This window comes from Patella vulgata, chromosome 2, assembly GCF_932274485.2.
Source record: "Patella vulgata chromosome 2, xgPatVulg1.2, whole genome shotgun sequence".
In the NCBI taxonomy this organism is placed as follows: Eukaryota; Metazoa; Mollusca; class Gastropoda; family Patellidae; genus Patella; species Patella vulgata.
The window spans coordinates 25,679,997-25,700,884 of NC_065880.2; the positions used below are offsets into that span (position 1 = coordinate 25,679,997).

Sequence of the window (20,888 nt, forward strand, 5' to 3'; positions counted from 1 at the left end):
TGGCAATTATTCCGGTCACACGGGGTCAACTTCGATTTGTTTCAAAATGGCGGTGACAATTTGAGTAAAATTGACTTGACTAACAATTTATTTACGAACAATTTACCTGTTATTACTAGAGATTTTCCAGATATAATAATGTATCATGGGGTAAGATTTCGTCGTTTTAAGTTACAGTATATATACTACGACGTTTCTGCCCAAATGTTCATTAGCAATATTTCAAGTATGGGCATGAATTTCTCATTCTGGGGTGACACATTTTTCTGTCGACGCGGGTTTGTTTTTCAACGACTTGCCTTTCTTTTCAGATTCCAGCTACTTGGTCCGTCCAACATGATTGGGTGAAAAATTGGTAACTATTATTAATTACCCAGTGACTTTTATTTTATAGTTGTGTTGGTTGGGACACGGATATTGTATAATGATGACTTTGCTTTGTTTTGTTTTTTCTTTTTTTTTCTTTTTATGATTTTATGACCAGTACTCAGGATCCTGGCCCAGCCTCTCATGTGTATTTCCTATTGTATATTTTTTTTTAGATCATCTTGAGAATAGCAGTACAATTTCTACGTTATGTAGGCCTACATCACATCACTTGAAGAAAAATATACAGAATCTAGACTAGTACTTCAATGATTAGTTAATTCCCCTAAAATTTGTAAACACTTAAATAAATACGATAAAGTGCATTATCATTCCAGTCATTCTCCTGAATTTATTATCTAAATAGTTTCTCAATCAAAATTACTATTAGTAAATAAAATAGTAATATTTTATGAGCCAGTAGGCCTAGTACAAATATAATTAGTAAATACTAAATAGTAATATTTTATGAGGAATTGTGGTTGTTATCTAACCTTAGATTAGAATTTAGAAATTATGTTTTTAGGAATGCATCTAAAAAAGCTTCTCATGACATTCACATGCAAAATGCAACTTTGTTAAAATTTAAGATATTTATAGACAAACTGTCACCAATCTCCAGGCAGTGCTAAGTTAGTGCTAACAGAATTCACAAAAAAACTGTTTTGTCTGCTTCAGTGTCAGATTAGACATACAGCTATGTGTGCTATGTGCACAGAATGAATAACTTGAACATTATGGATCCAAATTTATTATGTATTGTGTGTAATTGGATATTTCAGGTTTTTCTGTAAGCTTATATTTTTTTTTCTTATAAAACATTAAAGATCTACAATATCTAAAGAAAAGCTGTCATATTTGACAAAATTCTGAACTGAAATTGAATATGCTATCCTAAGTAAAGCATGTCAAGTACATGTACATGTAGTTACAGTAGGTTCACTTGATTACATATTAATGGTCATCTTGCAGTTAATCAACCGAAAGAACCAATATTGTCATTAATATTAATGTTATGTCTTAACTGGCATTGAGCCAGGATAGTTCAATGTTTGTTTATAACGCACAGCAACCTTTTTGACTAATATTGTTTGGGCGTAGTGTTCTCATCATGATATATTATTATATTTCTAAATATAACAACTTGATATTTTTAAGTTATAACATTATTATTAGTTAGAAATCAGGTAACTAAATTTATTGAAATCCAAATAGACCAACATATTAATTAGAGTTATGCTAAAATATAGGAAAAAGCTATCTGTATGAGTGCACAGATTAAAAAAATAAAATTGAGACAATTATGTACGAATTCAAAAAATAAAATAAATTTGGCACAATTATCTTGTTTTTGAAAATTCAAAGTACAGCGTATGGTTTGTTATCAGAGATTTTCTTGAACAGTTAGTCAGTCTATGACACACATGTCAGAGTGACACATTATCTTGCCCAATGTAAATAAACTTATTTACCTCTGTTGTTGGGACATACAAATGTAGGGCAACTAACATGTACATGTACACTATGTTCTCATAGTGACTAGATAGTCAAAAATGTTATGCAAATAAAAACTTTGAAACAAAAACTTTTAGTGTTATGTTCAACTGATCATGTTATTTTAAGAGAGTATAAACATGTAGATTCTATGAAAGTTTTAGTGCAAAAATGACATTTTTTATAAATTACGATTGTACTGAAGATTTTGTAGGGGTAAGAAAAACTTTGTAGCCCACTGTACATAATTACAGGTACAACTTCCAGCAGCCACATGGAAAATCTTTAAAAAAAATATTAAATGATTGTAATTATCTTGTTTATATTCATATTTATATTTCTTTTATTTGACCTCATTTCTATATTTACAGATTAAAAGAAATATCAGCTGTAACTATTTACTATGGATGATAATTTAATGAAATATATTGAAAGACAAAGTCGTAATCTTGACAGTCGGGAAGAGACTATTGTGAAGATGGCGGCTGCATGTCAGTATGTCTCATGTATCCGTTTTAATGGGATACCAATATTACCACCAGTAGTAAGTATTATATGTACAGTAATTCAACTGATAGTTCTAATCATGGTATATTGTATTTTCTAACTTCTCATTTGTAGATGTCTTACACTTTCAGGATCAGAGCTCTGGTTTCAGAATATTTGTCACAGATTTTTGGTTAAAACAACATTAAAGTTAGATGATAATTACAAAGCTTACAGATGTTCATCTTTTAAGTAAAGTTATTTTGTTTTTAAGCTGACAGGGAAGAAGAAAGATGAAATGATGAGCTATAAGCATCAAGCTGTACTTGTAGAAAACAAATTAAAAGCTAAACAAAGAGAACGTTTAATGGCTAGAGCAGAACGAGTTGTTAAAAATACACAGGTTTGTATGATAATATTAATTAAATTCGTATAATTAAAGATATGTTCCCTTAGATATATTTGAGTCTGTGCTTGACCCTCTAATTAAATAAGTTAGTTATTACCGAGCATCAGCCATTGTGTCTGAAGTGTTTATGTAGCGTGTCTTGCCTCCAAGTTCACAAAGCATTCTAAGACTTTGGGCTTTTGATTGAATGTTCGTACTCATGTCTTGAAGATAATTCTCATACAACTCACCAGACATCACTACATGTATATAGAGCTCTTTAGTAGTGAACAGCTCACAGCTCCTTACAATTGTCATGATGATGTACATAGATATGTGAAGTAAAGAAAAACAAATTAGCCCCTGCCTGAAAATATGATTGTTCATTAATTAACACTGTTATTAATAAATATTTTTTAGGCATCTGAAAGTGTCAGGGTTAAAGACGGGAATACTGAAGTTAGTAAAACTACACCGAAAGTCGAGGACAAACCACCTAGTGATCCAACTCAAGGCATCAGTGAAAACACACAATTTAAAGAAACCCTAGATTCACTTTCTTCAGGACTTATGTCTTTAGAAGATGGTTCATTGCCAACCGATTTTTATGGTCTACCTTGTACCTCTGTGCATGAAAAACAGATATCTCGTGTTCTTCAAAAACTTTCAAAACAACTGAATCTAAAAGACACATTAGGTTCTACAGGGGGAAGTGAAGCAAATGAAAATCCATCCGATTCAACTTTAACAGCTGGTCGTGTTCCCGATGCAGGATCGGAAGATAGTTCTAGTGGTTTTAGAGATAGTCAGGACACTGTTGTGGAGGTTTTAAGAGACACTCGTAAAAATAAGCCATCTGCAATTAATATTGAATGTTCTGACGAAAGTGCATTGAATAAAGATTCTCCCTCGCGTGGATATATTAGTGGCGAATCATCAGCTGTCAGTTCTGCTAACACGTCTGCTTCAGAAAGAGCCAGAGGTAGTCCCAAATCCCTTAAAAATACTGTGCATTTTTCTGAATTTGTTAAAGTTTTGAACACAAATCGGTCTGTTGAAGACAATATTACCGTAAAGAGATTAGAAGAAACAAAACCCGAAAATTCTCCTATCAAACCCAAATTAAAACCAAAAGAGAAAAAGGAATCTCCCGAATCAGATTCCAAAAGCCATAGTCTATTGAGTCAGGTGATTTTGAGTCCCGAAGAAGATGTTCCCACCCCCTCCCCTGATGCAGTCATTGACATCCCTTTTCAATCATACAGAGAATCCCCAAGTAAAGCAGAAGTAACAGAAGACGAAAAAGTCAAACCAACCAACAAGCCAAAAAGCTGTGCTTCGCCAAAACTCAAATCTAGGAAAGATTCTGAAACCGACTCTGATGTTTCGGAGAAAAAATTTTCACAATCAAACATCAGGCGAAGCAGCAGCTTGAGATCAAACAGGTCAAGAAATTCTAACCAATCAATGTATCAATCACAAAGTACTTCTACATCGGCTCAGTCAGGGAGTGAACTTGGCCGCACATCTCAACTTAATTCTAGTCAAACTACTGAACTGATGAACACTGATGACTCAAATATGCTCTCAGTGCAGTCCTCTGGACCCTTGTCGCAAACAGCTACAACAGTATCATCAGACACATATAGTCAAAATAACAGTACATTAAATACTAACGATACTATAGGCATTAGCTCATCAAGTGCAAGTCAAAGACAATTCACAAATACAACCGATTCTCAAATATCGGCAAAGTCTGATTTTTCTCTCAGAACTTCAGATTCAGGAAGTACGTTAAAGGCTGAACAAGAATCTAAAATTGTTGGAAGCAGTACAGGAAGTTCTAATTTGTATAAATATATGAGGCATTTAGAAGGAACGTTGGAGAGTTCACCAGATAATGACTGTAGAAAATCAGAATCTGTTTCTGTTTTAGAGAGTAGCGAAAGCAATCTCGTTAATGGAGGTATTTCTCATGTTGGTAGAAAGGGGCATGTTAGAAGGGGATCTTATACATTAGAAACCCCCTCTCCTGTTTTAATACAAGCTCAGTCTAGAATAGAACAAAATGGAGGAACGGTTGTAGGAGTTGAATCGGTGGTTAATCCAGTTGCGACGATCGCAGATACTAGCATCAATAAACCTATACAACGAAAACTGGATTATGAGGATGACCTTGAAGATACCAGGCCCATTAGTCTACCAATTCCCCCAGGACCTGAGTCAGTCGGAAAGGTAGAGCATATCAATAAATATCTAAACCAGGTACAAAAACACAATCAAAATGAAAGTTCACATCCAAAAACAACTGTCTCAATAACAAAAGAACAATATCCGTCACTCACGGGCACTGAGGCTGAGTTATTTTTGAAAAAAATTCAAGAAACATCCAATTTATCAGAAGAAGAAGCTTTCTCATTACACAAAGAATATTTTGAAACTTTGAAAAATGGATTATTGGAACAACAGAGAAGCGAATTAGAGGAACTGTTTGTTCATCAGAGACGCGAACAAATTAATCTCCAATCAGAAATAAGCAACCACCAGCAACAACAAAAAATAATAGATGAACAAGTTCTGGTTAAAAAACCCAAATCAAGACATCAACCTTCTAATATTAGTGATTATGAACAAGAAATCAAAGATTCCTCCTTTTTGTCTAGTTCAAGTCTGTATCTGAATGGCCGACAAAATAGATCTACCGGTACAAACAAAAATACACCAAAACAGAATCTGATATATCCACAGACTTCTACACCTAGTCCTAAAGTTTTCCGTCCTGTAGTACGATCTCCTGTCAAATCACAATCAATAAATATACCAAAATATCCAATTAGACTTCCACCAGATGTAAGTACTGTTTTTAAAATTTTATTTTATCTTGTAAAGTGTATAACTGCAATGGTTCTGGTCTGATTATATTGTATGGTTTTGAATGGAAAGGGTTTGGAAGTCTCGTCAGCACAATAATAAAGGGTACTGAACCCGAAACGTTGAATTATTAAACGATCCTTTAACTCTACAAGTCTGTTCGTGTACTCTGTTTGGCGGGGATTCTTTAATTTTATTGTATGATAAATTTAATTTCTTTGGATATGTGTGCATTACAAGGGGCAAATTATGCCCAAACTGCAGACTTAAAAAATCCACAAAGGTTCCTATTAGTACCAGTCGTCTACCACAATCCCCAGCTTTGATTGTATGGATCACATGTACATACACAATGGAATGAGTTAACATAATATATAGTCTTTCTGGTCGATTTGATTGCAGAAAAAATGAAATGTGAGCATATATACCCATATCTTATTCCATCATAATTAGAAGCACCAGAAAGTCTTTTCCATTAATTCATTCTCATTCATGGAAGTATCAAGTTCGAAATAAATGCATGAACATTATTATCTAAAATCTATTTTTCAGTTAAATGATGTTGAAACTCAGTTGAAATTTTATAAGGTGACAGCATTAGCTAAAGGTTTTCTAACTAGAAGATTATTTCATTCAGAAAAAGTTCAAGAGTTGATTAAGACTATTCGAGTAAGTATGATTTATATACATCTACAGTGGTGCAGTATAAATGATGGATCTGCAAACTTCTTTGATAAATGAAAAGTGGTATCTGGTGTTATGAGAAAAGTAAGCATACACTGCCTGTTGCATGGCACACTTCAGGCCACGAAATTTCAAATTTTGGCGTAACCAGAAAAATGGTTGCGGGTTTATGCTATGCGTAACCATTTTCTTTGGTTACGTCAGATGACCATTGCGTAACCAATTGGTTGCATAAAATGATTGTGCTGTTTTCATGTTTTATCCAGATTTAAATGGTGCTATTATTCATTTCCACTTGCAGTGAATGTATTTTTTAAAGAAATAACTTGACTAATTTATATTCTTTTATATTTAATATTATATTTTGAGGTTAAGTGTTTATGACTTAAATCCCACTGTGTCCCCATTTAAAAAATAAAACGTTAGAAAAAAAATGTTTCACTTCACTAAATCCCTATGCATTTTAATAATGAGGGGAATCGGTTCTAAAAATTACTACTGGATTTTCGTTTTTGTATCATATCTGACTTTTAAAAACCAGGAATGGTAGCTACCACATTGTTTTCGGTCACTGAAGACTACATGCGCACTTCATATTACACTTGTCACATGCAATCATTCATCCAAGCACGTAGCATGAGATAGCCTCACTCATAGGAAGCGACTGATTGATTTATAAACCTCGGCACTCTATACACAAAGTCTCAAAAGGAAACAGAATAGTTTGATGTCATGAAATAATATTAAAATAGACAGGGCAGTAAAATCGTTTACATTATCGCTCGAGCAATGCCGGGGAGGGGGTCAAAGTTGACGACATACATACGGGTCATTGGTACTACAGCATGGCTATAGTGAAAACTGAAAGGAACACGTATAGAAAATTCTTTGGAAATATAGCCGACATGTTAAACTCATTTCTCATTTTGTGTTTGAAAATCCAAAGGTACGCTTTCAAATATTTATGGCATAACTAATCATTTAAAGAATTAGGGGTGAGGGGCATTTTTAAATCAACCTGCTTGCAACTGGTCAACAGGCTACGAGTACGTGGTGTCAAAATATGTGATCTGTCAAAGTACCGGTAAGATGGAGAAATGAAATGCCAAGAATGAATGAATGGAGTTTGTGCTATAATACAAATAATTTAGACCTGTGTCACAAGTCATCCTGTATAAAAATTGATCAAATTTGAATAAATCTGTTAATGAAATTTGTTAACGTAACCGATAGTTCAATTTGCGTAACCATTATCGTGCATTATCATTTAGAGTGTAGTATGGTATATTGATGCTTTTATTTAATTGTTATATTTTTGACTTAATAATTGATGAGGAAGTCGTAGCAGCTCAGTGAGTAAGACGCTGGCTTGCTAAACTGGCGGTAGCAGGTTCCTTCCTAGTGTTGGCCAAGAAAGCTTCATTAATCCAGTCAGTCCAGAAAAGTAGGACGTTAAACCCCATTTCATTTCATTTCTATAAATGGTGATCTGTTTTTCTTTTTTTTTTTCACAGGATACAAGAGAATTTGCTTTCAGTTTTCAGTCTGAGACTCCAATTAAAACAGGAACATTTTCAAATCAGGATAGAAATCTTCTAGAGAGAATTATAGCTCAGGTATTAATCATTCTATATATGCCGAATTTTCAAACTTTACAATACTATTTTAATTACTTGAAAGAAACTTACCAGTTTTCACAGTCTGTCCCTAAAAATAAATAAATACTGATGTTTCAACCAGGCTTCTCTATTCTTCGTCATGTAATGATTGAGACAGTAGAGAAACAAGCATACATATACAGAATGGGGTAACAAAATAAACAACAAGGAAAACAAAGACTGTGATGTAAACACTAACTACTCGACAATATTTTGGGGCTGATCATACGTACAGTAGTTTAGTCATTTTGTATTTTCCATTTCTCCCTAGAAAAGTGGGTTAAGTATGTGAATCAAACCTTAGATATGAAGATATAGTCTATTTCCCTTGCTTCAAAGTATTGAATCATTTGAAAACAATTTAAAGGGTTGCATAACTCTTTTAAAGTGACCCCCTAATTTTTCATTGAGTTACCTGATAAACTTGATTATTTAATACCATTTGTAAACAGTGCCAGAACTAATTAAAACATATAAATAACTTGCAAAATTGTAGTAGGAAGTCTTCTCTGCTCACTTGTTTGAGCTATAGACAGGTTTATCCAGACACAATGTCTCTATCAGCCCAGTTGTTGCAGAAAAATATGCATTTCTACACAGAATTAACCAGTTTCATTCATTGAAAAATATCTGTGATGTCACCTTTAACTGTTAATTTAACTTTTTCTTATACTTTTTTTCTGTCTAGCTTGAGGCAGCATTACTTGATATACATGAGATATTTTTTATAATACCTATCCCGGAAAAAATGGAGTTGATACATCAGACTAGAATAAAAGAGCAGCAGAAACGTTATAATGGGGTAAGTGTCAGTACTCAGTACCTCTGTTAAATCTATCTCATAAGATAGTTTATTAATTAATGTCCATGAAAGAGAAACTGTGTTTTGTGTCATGACTTCTTAATTCTAGGGCACACAGATTATTTTCTTAGGCAATTTGTAAGCAAATTTTAATTGCCCCCAAATTGCTATAAAAAATCATTGTATTTGCGTCAATGCGATGAAGATGGATTTCAATTTTAAATGCCAACAACAAGTTTGATTATTGGCTCAAAGGAATGAAATTGTGCTTCAGTCAATGCGTATGAAAATTACTCACCATATCTTGATGTCCGATTGGGCATATTCCTGGTCGGACGGTTGAAAAACAGAGCGTAGGACGTGTCCTGCATATATGGACAAATAGCATCCATGGTATGAAGGCAATTGATCCATTTTTATATTTGACCAATCAGTGGAAGCTAAAATAGCATTTGATCTTACAAAATGGTGGTTCTATTATAGACTCCGCCATTTTGAGCAGTGACATGTCGCCGTAATTTCGACAGCAGTTAGTTGCTTCAGCAAGCAAAAAAATATATCACCTAAGCTTTAGCTTTATAAGAGAAGTGCTGACAAATTGCTAGGCAACATGGTGGATAAAGAAGAATGATATTGTAAGTGGTATTGAATAATTATTGATGATTAATATGTGTTTCAGGCTTCATCAACAATGAGAGATTCTGGAAGGAAAGTAAGTTCTGCTACATTGAAGGCTATGGAAAGGAAGAAAAAAGCACAGTATCCTTATAAATTATCAGACATTCAGAATGATTAGTTCTTGAGCTCAAAACTCAAAGTGAAAAATTACAATAAAGCCTTAATTTAAAATTTTGTATCAAAACTAGAGGTTTATAAATCAAGATATGTATTAAACATACTTTATGCAAGAGCTAAATCTGCCATTGCAGGTCTTTCTTTAGGCCTGAACTGTTATCTAAATTATTAATTAGACATTAATTAATTTATCCAGACCATAATCAACCCTAGATGGCATCGCTTGCCTGCGATCTTAAGTGGATTGTGAGCCGATTTACTGCATAACTTTCCTTCTCGATTAAACGATTAAATGGATAATCGAGACTATGCTGTTTATCGTACTGACTTTAGTAATGATGACTGAGGCTAGGCAGAAATTTCATTCGCTTAGTTCTCGGTTCATAGTGGATCAATTTGAATGAAATTTTCAGCAAATTGCCTTTACGTTATCTAGTTTTTAATTATTATAGTGAGAACTGCCAACTCGTTATCGAATCTCCCATAATGTATCTTTAATTAATAAAACCTAATTATAAATATAAGATGCCATTTTGACTTAGATGTTCAATAGAAGATTCGCCTGTACATCCTCGTGGGTTTTCTCTGGGTCCTCCTGTTTCCTCCCACTGCTAAAGAACCCCTATGCGCAAGCGAATTATTGAAATAAAATTAAACCATATGTTAGTCCCGAAATGACCTAGTTTGTGTCGAGTGGATGTTAAACCCCATTTCTCTCTTTCTCTCAATAGAAGATAACGGATGTGAATTTTTTTTATTTTGTTTAAATGATTTGTATTCCTTAATGTGAGTTAGAGAAGAAGAGGAAGCTGGATTTAATAATAGACCTAAAACAGCTCCTGCTACAAGTAGTCCTAGAACACATGCTGTTGATTTAAGGTAATTTGTGTTTCAGGGTCCAAGCCTAGACTTCAGTAACTTTAACTTACCTGCTATGTTCACCCTGGATTAACACTTATAAAAGATTAGAAAAGGAACTAGGCTGTTGCATCTAAAAGAACCCCTTAACCAATACATTTATTTTTTTTTTGGTGGGGGGGTGGGGTGCGGGGAATTTCTTGGAATGTTACATTAGAATCCCCTATTACAAGACTCTCAACCACTGACAATTTAAAACGGTTGAGTTCCAGTTAATTTTCAGTGGATTAACCAATTAAAAGACTGTGCATGGCAGTCAAGGGTGGAAGTTTTATAGGGTTTTTTCACATTTGACAATTGTGGAGATGCGATACCATGTTCAGTTGTGTTTTCAGAAGATTTGATTGATGTATATTTACACCTTTCTTACCTTTATTTTAGGGCATTAAAACCACTACAAGGTATGATATCACCAATCAGATCAGATGAAAGTTCTTCTAATACAAAAAGAAACAGGTATGAAGGCTTTATTCCAATTAATTCATCACTCTCATTCATTTAAAATCAATGACTGGGCTAATGAAGACGGACATATGCCAGACAGTGGCACTATGGCCTACTCTTATTTCGAATTCCAACTGTCAAGGGTTCTCTATGAGCACGGCAATGTGTTCATAGCACCGTGATTTTTCATCCAATCCAAATGACTAGACCTTCTAGTTAGTGAACCAGCATCCTACTCACTGAATCACCCCAGCTCCCTAAAGTTTTGTTCAAAACTTGAAAGTCTTGACAAACCAAATTGCTTATCACTTTGCCTAACCTGAGTAGAAAATGCTCATTATTGAACTTAGTCCTGGTATTGATGTAATGAATCTATCAACCATATTCCACCAGCCCTCAATGTTATCAATGAGAAGCAAAGGTGTTCTGCTCTACGGACACAGACAGATGGACGAACCCTTTTCAATATTCTTCTGTTTTCTGTGAAAGGCAGTGGACAAATATACTTTTAAGAGTAATACTGATGTTATTATAAAGATCATACATCATTATATTATGTAGACATGGAAGTAAAGAAAGACCAAAGACAGCACCAGAGAAAACCAACAACACAAAAGAACAACTGGCTTACAAAAATAGGAAAATTAGTACTGCTGTTCCATCTATAGGTATGTTGTCCTAATATGTACAATAATAAGACTATACTTGTGGTAATGTTCTCAAATATGTTTAAATTGGCTGGGGTATATATAGCAGTTTGGAGAACCATTATTTCATCCATCTGTATTTGTAGATTTAAGGCATATTGGAAAATTATTCCCACTGTATGTCACCTTTTTTTTTCTTAGTAGAACTAAAAAGAAACCTTTGACATAATTTCACAAAACTATATGAGCACATTATAACCATGTATGCCATGTGTACGTTCACATTTTGTTTGTGGACACTCTACAGGTGACAATTTTTATCCAATTTTAATGAAACTTGAAATTGGCATGTGTCGGATCGTAACTTCGTGGATTATGGCCCCTGATTGTACGAAAAATCATGTTTTTAGCTGATGGACACTCTAGAGGTCACAATTTTTATCTAATAAAGTTTAGTTTGTGGTCCCTCTAGAGGTAACAAAATTTATCTGATTTAAAAACGTTTAAATATATCACCGTTACACCATAATGAGGGTTGAGTTCGAATTTAATAAAAATTGGACCAACACAACCGACAAAGTGGCCGCTGCTTGTAAAAGTATGTAATACCAAGGTTGTGGACCCTCTAGAAGCCACAGTTTTTATCCAATCTTGATGCATGTTCCTGAAGCAACGACTGCGAGTTTTACAACATCTGGACGTTGCTAGATTACTTTACAATTTCCGAACCCATAGCTACGTTATCAACAGTGAACAATAGCGCCCAATCAGACGTTGTGACATAGCGACCTCCACAGAAACCTTTACATTGAACGAACCTTGAACTTTGCAACTTGATTATCACAGGTAGACATTTTAGCTTGAAAGCGCAAGACTTGGTATTTGCGACGATCGAGGAATCTTATAGGCTCACAAGCTGGGCATGTAGACATTTTAGCTTGAAAGTGCAATACTTGTTATTTGCGACGATCGAGGAATCTTATAGGCCCACAAGCTGGGTTTGTACCCAATCGAAATTAGTGCCAAAATATGCAGGGTATTACGTGAAGGCCTTGATAAGATGTACGTAGTTAAAGCGAGATCAAGCCTTCTGTTGAAGATGATCTTGATGAAACTTATAATATATGTTTAAAGATCTCGGTTCCTTTTGATATTCGTGCATATTGGACCTTAACTTGATTATGGCCCCTGATTGTACAAAAAATCTCATTTTTGCTTAGCTTGTTCTCTGTCCATCTCATGCAAAATGTGGGTGTATCTTGCCTGGCAACCGCTGGTTTGATTATGTTCTTGGAAATAAGTTAGTATTTGGTTCATTCTTTACATCTTCTTTCTTTCAGTGAAAACCAACAAAACGCCAATATCTAATACTAAATCAGCTACTAAAATTATTCGTAAAGTAAGCAGTAAGAGTAGTGATAAAGCCTGGAGATGATCAGTGTGTGGATCACAATTATATGTTATCTCTCTTGAATAAGTGCTGTTTCATTTGCTTCATTTCTCATCAACATGTGGTTATATTGGGGATTTCCCTTTTATTAAAAAAAATGAAAAAAAAAAAAAAAAATGGAAATACAGTACTGGCTACTCGTATAAAAAACCAACTTATTTATTTGTGTTAACATTGTTTAACAAAAAACATTTCCGGAATGGTGGATATATCTTTGCTTCAACTTCAACTTCAGTGAAACACACTTTGCTCAAGAATTATTAGGGTGGTTGGATGGCCGAATGGTTTAAAGGGTGCACTTTAGAGAGATCCTATGGTTTGTCATTGATTTAGGTGTTGTGGTTTTGATTCCCTGCTTGTACATAGTTTTTCTTCAGGTATTCTGGTTTCCTCCAACTGTTAACTAACTGTTAAAGACCCTAAGCGAAAGTGAATTATTGAAATAAAATCTTAGTCCTGAAATGACTTAAATTCCATTTCCCTCTCTCTCTATGAAGAAATATGTTATAAGAGTTTAAAGGGGCATTATCACTTTCACCAAATTCTGTATATCTGTATATAGCCTTAGACTCACCTAATTGTCTGAAAATCTTAACCAGAAATTCTGAGTTTATTACAGTCTGCCATCTTTTGATTTGGACTACGGAATTGAGTGTGGAAAACATAACAACGAATGAACAAGTAAATTAGAAAAGAGAAGTGTCTATAGTAAGCAATATGTGATAAAGGAAGGTTTCTGTATAATTTAAATAATGAAAAAAAAGTTTTTATTTCAATATTATTGAGTTTAGTGTTTTTAAATGATAAATGGTCAAATACATAAATGGCCACATAAACAAAAAAAAACAAACTTGGTTCTCAGATATCATCACATTATTTAAAAAATGCAGCATGGTCTGTGAAATAACAAATAAAAACAATATTTGGATTACCGCACAATTAGATTTGTTGGGGCAAAGCGGTAACTAAATATATAGATTCAGTTGTCAAATGCGGAACTTTGCAACATGTTATTGGCAATCATAATGGAAATTCTGTATTAATTCACAGATGACTTAAATTTAGTCCATTGAAGTTTTATATGTAGCCTCACAGGTGTCATGTGACCCTTTCAAAAAATAAAAACATTCCTACTGCGTCTTATTTTTTGTAAGGATTGTCTGAGAAGCAATTATTTTTTTGTATGGCCTAGTGTATACAGAGAGTAAATCTAGACTATAAACTATTCTTTATTTTTTGCAAGGATTATCTGAAAAACAGAGTAAATCTAGATTATAAACTATGACCTATAGATCTAGGTTCAAATATTACTTGAATTAAACAGATATCAAACAACTTGAATACTGCCAAATGTATATTCATTATTTTATTTTGTGCTCCAATTGAAATGTTTAATTTTTAATTTGTAAATATTTATAATTTTTCACTGTTGTTTCACTGACCAAATATTTATTCATAAATTATTATTTAATGGAAAGTTAAACAAATTGTTACAATATAAATCATATTGTGGTGGTTGGTATGAAATATAAAATTATTTTTATCAACAGTGTGTATTTTTTGTTGGAGGTTTCAAATTATAAAGTTGAATTCCTAATTTAAAAAAGTTTAAAGCTATTATGACCTAAACTGGTTTCTGCTATTAATGAAAAATGTTACAAGCTGGTACTGAATAACTTAAATGGAACTCATCAAGTCCATCAAAATCTCTCATTACTACTTCCATAAGATTATGGCACAAAAATTGTCATAAAATATGACACATAAGGTTATTGAGAGTGGCATCAGGCCCTGGGGGGAAAATCGTTTCAGGGCCCATATTCTACAACCGCAATGGTTTTTTGTGTGAAATCTTAACAAATAACATGACATATAATGTAGATTTTAGAATCCTTTTATAATTTTCACTTCAGCTATCAAACGGAAAAACAAATCATTTTATTTCTATTTCATTTATTAGGTTAACTGTTTTTATGAACCCTTGTCCTGGCAGCCTGCTCAGGAAGTGCCCTGGTATCCCCCCACCCTTCAGTGGGCCTGATAAAATATCTTCTTTGACTATACTGAGATCAATGAGAATAGCAAGCAGATCTTCTTTCCTATGAGGTGTGACCAGAATTTCATATTAAGAGTAGATTTAGTCAAGCAACTTCATCTCTCACTTCTACAAGTGGCATACCCATTTTGGGGTGGCAGATACTGGACCTGTCATAAAGAAACTCAAATCATCTGATTATAAATGTACAATTTATTTTACAAATAAAATTAAATATACAAACAATATAAACACATTGATGTATAGTAAATAAAAAACTCTCCTGAACCAAATCTTAAAAAAATCTAAGAACTTGAGTAATAAATACGGTAATAAAGCAAACATTGGGAGCATTACTTTATTATTTGTGTACGTATATATGTATACTAGTTTTGTGCTCATGTAAAATAATCAATTCAATACAAAATATTTTTAATATGTCAAATGAACAAGCCCGTGACTATAAAAATAATCTCTGTTAACCATTTGAAATAATGGAACATCAACGGATGACGTCACATCTGTACCCAAATTCCTAGTAGTAAAAGTGCCGCAATGTAACTGGCTAAGTGGACTTACTTTCCCTGAAAAACTTTACCTTTTCAGATTCCAAGACTAATGCTCTTTATTTTAAAAGCTAATTCATCTTAAATTCAACACTACAGTAAAGAAATCCCGATCTTCAAACAATACAGTAAAGGCATCCATGTACATGCAAGTCACATTTAGTTTCCAATATACAACAAAATCATTATTCAATCTATACCGTAACAGAAAAATTATTCATTGTGACCTGATTATAATATTAAGATTACATTATTTCCTATATAAATTCATAGCATACATAATAAAACAGTTATAGCATGAACAATAAGATCAAGCACAGCAATTTTTGATTCAGGCATAATATATACAATATTATATATTGTTTCCACAAATATTCTCTAGAAATTGTCTAAATAAAACTATAATTTCAATTACGAATCAGTTATAATAATTATGTCACACATTTAAAGAACTAGTGAGCATAATATAGACATCTCATAAGTTTTACAATATTAAATATGCTTAATACAACCATATCAGATCCAGTAAAGCATAATATATGCAATACTAAACCATAATATCTTTTCCATAAAATAGATCTTTTTTTTTTTTTTTTCATTATCAATTAACTAAAATAATTTAAACAATTTCACACACATACTATAAAAATCATATAATATACATACATGTAATACACATACAAGTGTAATACACAGAGGTATGATACACATACAGGTGTACTTCTGATATTTCAACTACTGTTACATTTCACAAAAAGCCAGACAGTGGTAATATCAGACAAGAGTTGGATACAATTAATATTTACTTCAACACACATGTACATTAACCAATTTACCATATTCTCATCTTTACAGCCCTTCCTGAACTCAAACATAGGAAAGTTTTATGAAATGCACTAAATGGGAAAAAAGAATAATGCTTTGTAAATTTGAATTTTGCTTTATCATACATTTGACAGTGTAAAGGAAAAGTTAAAAAGTTAAAATGCAGAGTATGAAATAAATTCTTTGTTTTAAAAATCATTTAATTGTAATGTGGAGATAACTTTTGGTTTTGTAAAAATGGTAAGCCACTTGAAGCTAGTCATTTATGAGTACAAGCAACTCCTTATTCTTGCTTAAAATCTTATAAAGATATTTATACATGACTATCCGTACATGATTTAAGTGAGAATATGAACATCTACAACATAAGGTCTTTTAATTATTGTTATTTTCTTGATTAAAGCAATGAGATAATATCAAACATTTTTAAAAACCATAAATAGTCACAACAAAGTGAAAATCATATTGTTATAAGTAAAAAAAAATTGTCTAAAATTTACCTCTTTGGGGCCAAGTAACTATTTGAACACATCTGCACCACCACCATCCAGTTAAATTACCTACCAAATTTTGTTGAAATCCATCAAGCAGTTTAGGAGAAGAAGTGGAGAATACATAAATTTATCCAACAAAGGTGCCCCTGCCAAACCAGTTTGGGGGTCTAGCAACTATTTTTGAACAAATCTGAATAACCAGATCCTGAACAACATCAAATTTTATCAAATCTTTCAAGCACTTTCAGAGAAAAATCAAACATGTTTAAATTTGCCCCTCTATGGTGCCCCTGTACTACTCTGCCCCTATGAAGTTCAGCTGTTTCAATTTAAAAAACGTTTAGCTTTATCATTCTAGGATGATTCCTACCAAATTTGAAAGGAATCCATTCTGAAGAAGACCTAAGATTATCTAAATCTGACCCTCAAGGGTACCCCTGGCCAGCATCTATGGGGGTAAATCCAAATAAATACTATTATGACATCATACCTACCAAATTTCTTTGAAATCCATTACCGGTAAATGTCTTAGGAGATATTAAAAATGACAATGTTTTTACATGGGACAACAGATGGAAGAGAAAACGTAAGTCTGGTGGGCTAATAAATGATGTACAATGTCAGCTAACTAAATCAGTGCATGCAACCCTAACTATCTAAGTTTCATTAAGTCTCCATTGCATAATATATGTATTAACTCAATTGAACAGCTTCACTTTCTTCAGTCAACCGAATCTAACTCCCTGTCTCGTGGTGTTATAAGAACATTGAACATTCTGATTTCCAATAATTGATTATAAACATCATCTGTGAGTGGGTTATCTTGAAAATTCACCTCCACTAATGATAACATTGATTTTAAGTTGTTGACATCAAATTCTAAAATAGATTAATGAGAACAAATTGATGAAAGTAATATTAACCCTGATCACTGTAAGTCTTGTGTACATGAATTCACACCTTGGCAACAATGGCTCAAAGAGTATGGCACAGGACCACTAATCAGGACATCCAAGTTAGATTTGGTGGTGGCCAAGAATGTTCCTCAGTATTTACCAGTATAGATTCCCTGGTCAGTGGTGCGGGATTGAGGGCCTGCCAAGAAAAAGTGTCTAGTAATTTGGACGGCACGAAAACCCCAGGTCCTCCCTATGCACTTGTTTGTTGCCATGCATGTAAAAGAATCAAACGAAATATCCCGTCATAGCACACTGCTTGGCACATGCCAAACTTCATAAACACTATTGGAGCAAAATAAGGTAGGACATTAAACCCAATTTAATTTTATAATTGTTTCACATATGTTGATATGTGAATGTGATCCTTTATTACAGTTCTACATGTTTACATCTGTTTGATAGTTATTGCTCTCTAGTTCTGAACAGTAGATTTAGTCAGTAACATGGTGATTGTGACTACTTTTTTGTCAATTTGAAACAAAGAATTTTTTCATCTAAGCAGTGGTAGTTCAAGCATTTTAAAACATAAACTTCTAATTTTACAAAGATTCTGAATATATAAGATAGGGATTTCTGGTTACCTTTGACTTCATTTTTCTCCATATTTAAATGTTGAAGTTTAGAATAGCCATAAATTATATCAGGAAGACTGGTAAAACTGTTTGTTGATATATCTAATCTCTTCAAATCCTTCATTTCCTTCAACTCATCTGGCAGTGAACTTAATCTGTTGCATCCCAAGTTTAATTCTATAATAGAAATAATTGTAGATGTATTCAAACTTTGTTGTTCAATAAACTACATGTAATACCCAAACTTATTTTTAAAAATAAATATTATTTCAGACATTATATGACTTTGAACTAAAATAAGTATTTAAAACATCTTATGGTTTGGACTCATTTACGGCCTGTAACTAGGGGGGCGCAGGGGGGCATTTGAATTTAATAAATCTTCCAAGACTGTCTACCTGTTATATAAGGAAATTTAGTAGGAAGTTTTGATGGTATTCGCCTTATAAGATTTCCTGAGAGATCACAAACTTCTACCCTTGTATTTTTCATCAATAAATAAATTGCATCTGGTACCTGAGTCAGTTGACATCCTGAAAGATCTAAAAAGATAAAAACTATAAATGTTGTCAAAGTTTAACTACAATACATATATACGGTAAACTTTCATAAGCAGTACGGTAATTATACATGTATATAAAAAAATAATTTTTTGTTCCATTTCTAATATGACACTTATGGATACAAAATAAGCACAGAACAAAAGTAGTATGAAGTTTATTATATCCTGATTTCCTAGAAAAACAGGGTTGACTTCTATAAAAATTCTGATTTGGGAGTAGATAAGAAACCCCATCTCTTAATTGACAAACGCATCAGCATATCTCACTGTTTTTAGCTACATTCTTGTAGGTAAACTGGGCCATGATGTTATTCTGAACATAAAATTAAATAGGTAGTTATTTTGTGGTCTTCCTCCATCAATGAAAAACAATGAGCCGCACAAATTTTTAGTAGTTTTCAAGAAATTAAGCTTCATTCAAAATGCTTTACTCAAAGTTGGTAATCCAACTAATTATTCTTGGATACCTAGGCACCCTTAAAATAATAAAACTTGGGACGGTAGGCTACCCTGTTAAAATGATTAATCTTTTTTTTTAATTCTGGCACTAATATTTATTTTGTTAATTAAAATAAAAGTGATAATGCCTCTATTCCTACTCATGTGCCAAGTAGATCACAGACAATGTTTTATGATTCATGAGTTAACACCTATTCGTTTCTAGTGTACTGTAAGAATAAAAGAGACGAAGTAGTTATTTTTAGCCCGCTGGCACTGCAGATGGGCTAATTTTATTTTAGTACTTTTAGTCGAGAAAATGAAAACAAATCATTGCAATTTATCTCACCTAAACGTTTATTTTCCTTCGCTTCATCACATCGATGAACTACTTTCGTTACTGCAACGCCTGCCATTCTTGTTCATAGTTCTTGTGGATACTACACGTTATCCATCTTATTAATCAACGATTATATTCATAGAGATTACTCAACTGAGGTGAATGTTTACCATTTTAGGGTCCCTTCTGTCAAAGAAATGACGTGTGAGGTCCCTTACATCAATTACAAATAAAAGAGTTACCTCCCTCTATTCAAAATTTAAGAAAAGGGTCCAGTCTAAATATTTACTCTGCGAGTCTGTGGAAAGGGTCTTTTTCAGCAAGACCTTGTCAGACCAACATTGTGGTAATGTGTACAGTGTGCAATGTGAATGGGGAAAATTTTTTACTAACATTAATTCCAAATACCATGTTCTTTTATGCACACACACAAATAATAATGTGTAAGCTTGTGGACTGTGGAGCCATGGTGACTCAGTAAGACGCCTGGAGGTACCGTGTTCGATCCCTGTGTTGGCCAAGAAAGTTCAACAGGATATTCCAGGGTGGTTCCACCTTGTCGATGGTGCAGGACGGAGGGCTTGGCAAGGGACAATGTATAGTCGTTCAGATGGGACAAAAAACCTGAGTTCCATTGTACACATTCACGTACACAAAAGATCTCTTGGCTGTTGGAATTCAATATAATAGTAGGCCGTCGTGCCACTGTCTGGGCAGAAATTTCCTAAAAGCCACTGTATGACATAGGTCCATCTTCATTAAACCAGTAGGACTCTAGGAGCAGAACATTACAACATTAAACCCCCAATTCAAATTAGATGGCAGTCGTTTCCGCCCGCTTAGTCCATTCTACATGTTTTTTATTATTATTATTTTGTCATTTGTGAACCAGCCTTAACTAATTACTTCCACATTGCCTTGTAGGTTTTTTTTATTTGTTCATAATAAAATGGCACCCGAAACCATAGAATACACGACATAGAATACACGACTCTCTGATCATAAAATGTTAATTGTGACTTAAATATTGGATATTAGGATCATATAATTTCACAGCAAGATAACAATATCAATATTGAATTCTAATTCGTGTT

General features: G+C 33.3%; 2 protein-coding genes across 3 annotated transcripts; one reads left to right on the forward strand and one right to left on the reverse strand.

The window, feature by feature from the left end:
- Positions 1-42: 42 nt before the first annotated feature.
- On the forward strand, positions 43-13,781 carry LOC126810689 (centriolar coiled-coil protein of 110 kDa). Of its 2 annotated transcripts, XM_050535876.2 has the most exons (13): positions 43-150; positions 312-355; positions 2,232-2,404; positions 2,621-2,749; positions 3,155-5,584; positions 6,158-6,274; positions 7,804-7,905; positions 8,636-8,749; positions 9,429-9,508; positions 10,340-10,423; positions 10,844-10,918; positions 11,468-11,574; positions 12,894-13,781. In XM_050535876.2, the coding sequence occupies exons 3-13, from the start codon at positions 2,264-2,266 to the stop codon at positions 12,986-12,988; spliced, it is 3,474 nt and encodes a 1,157-aa protein (XP_050391833.1). In that variant the 5' UTR covers positions 43-150; positions 312-355; positions 2,232-2,263; the 3' UTR covers positions 12,989-13,781. The 2 variants fall into 2 exon arrangements, with proteins under 2 accessions (XP_050391833.1, XP_050391832.1); XM_050535875.1 differs by lacking the exon at positions 312-355 and having other exon boundaries at positions 54-150.
- A 1,212-nt stretch (positions 13,782-14,993) lies between these two features.
- On the reverse strand, positions 14,994-20,008 carry LOC126810724 (leucine-rich repeat-containing protein 20). The gene is made up of 4 exons (XM_050535933.2): positions 19,804-20,008; positions 18,853-18,996; positions 18,464-18,631; positions 14,994-17,802 (listed from the first exon to the last, which is right to left on the reverse strand). The coding sequence occupies exons 1-4, from the start codon at positions 19,868-19,870 to the stop codon at positions 17,645-17,647; spliced, it is 537 nt and encodes a 178-aa protein (XP_050391890.1). The 5' UTR covers positions 19,871-20,008; the 3' UTR covers positions 14,994-17,644.
- Positions 20,009-20,888: the final 880 nt, after the last annotated feature.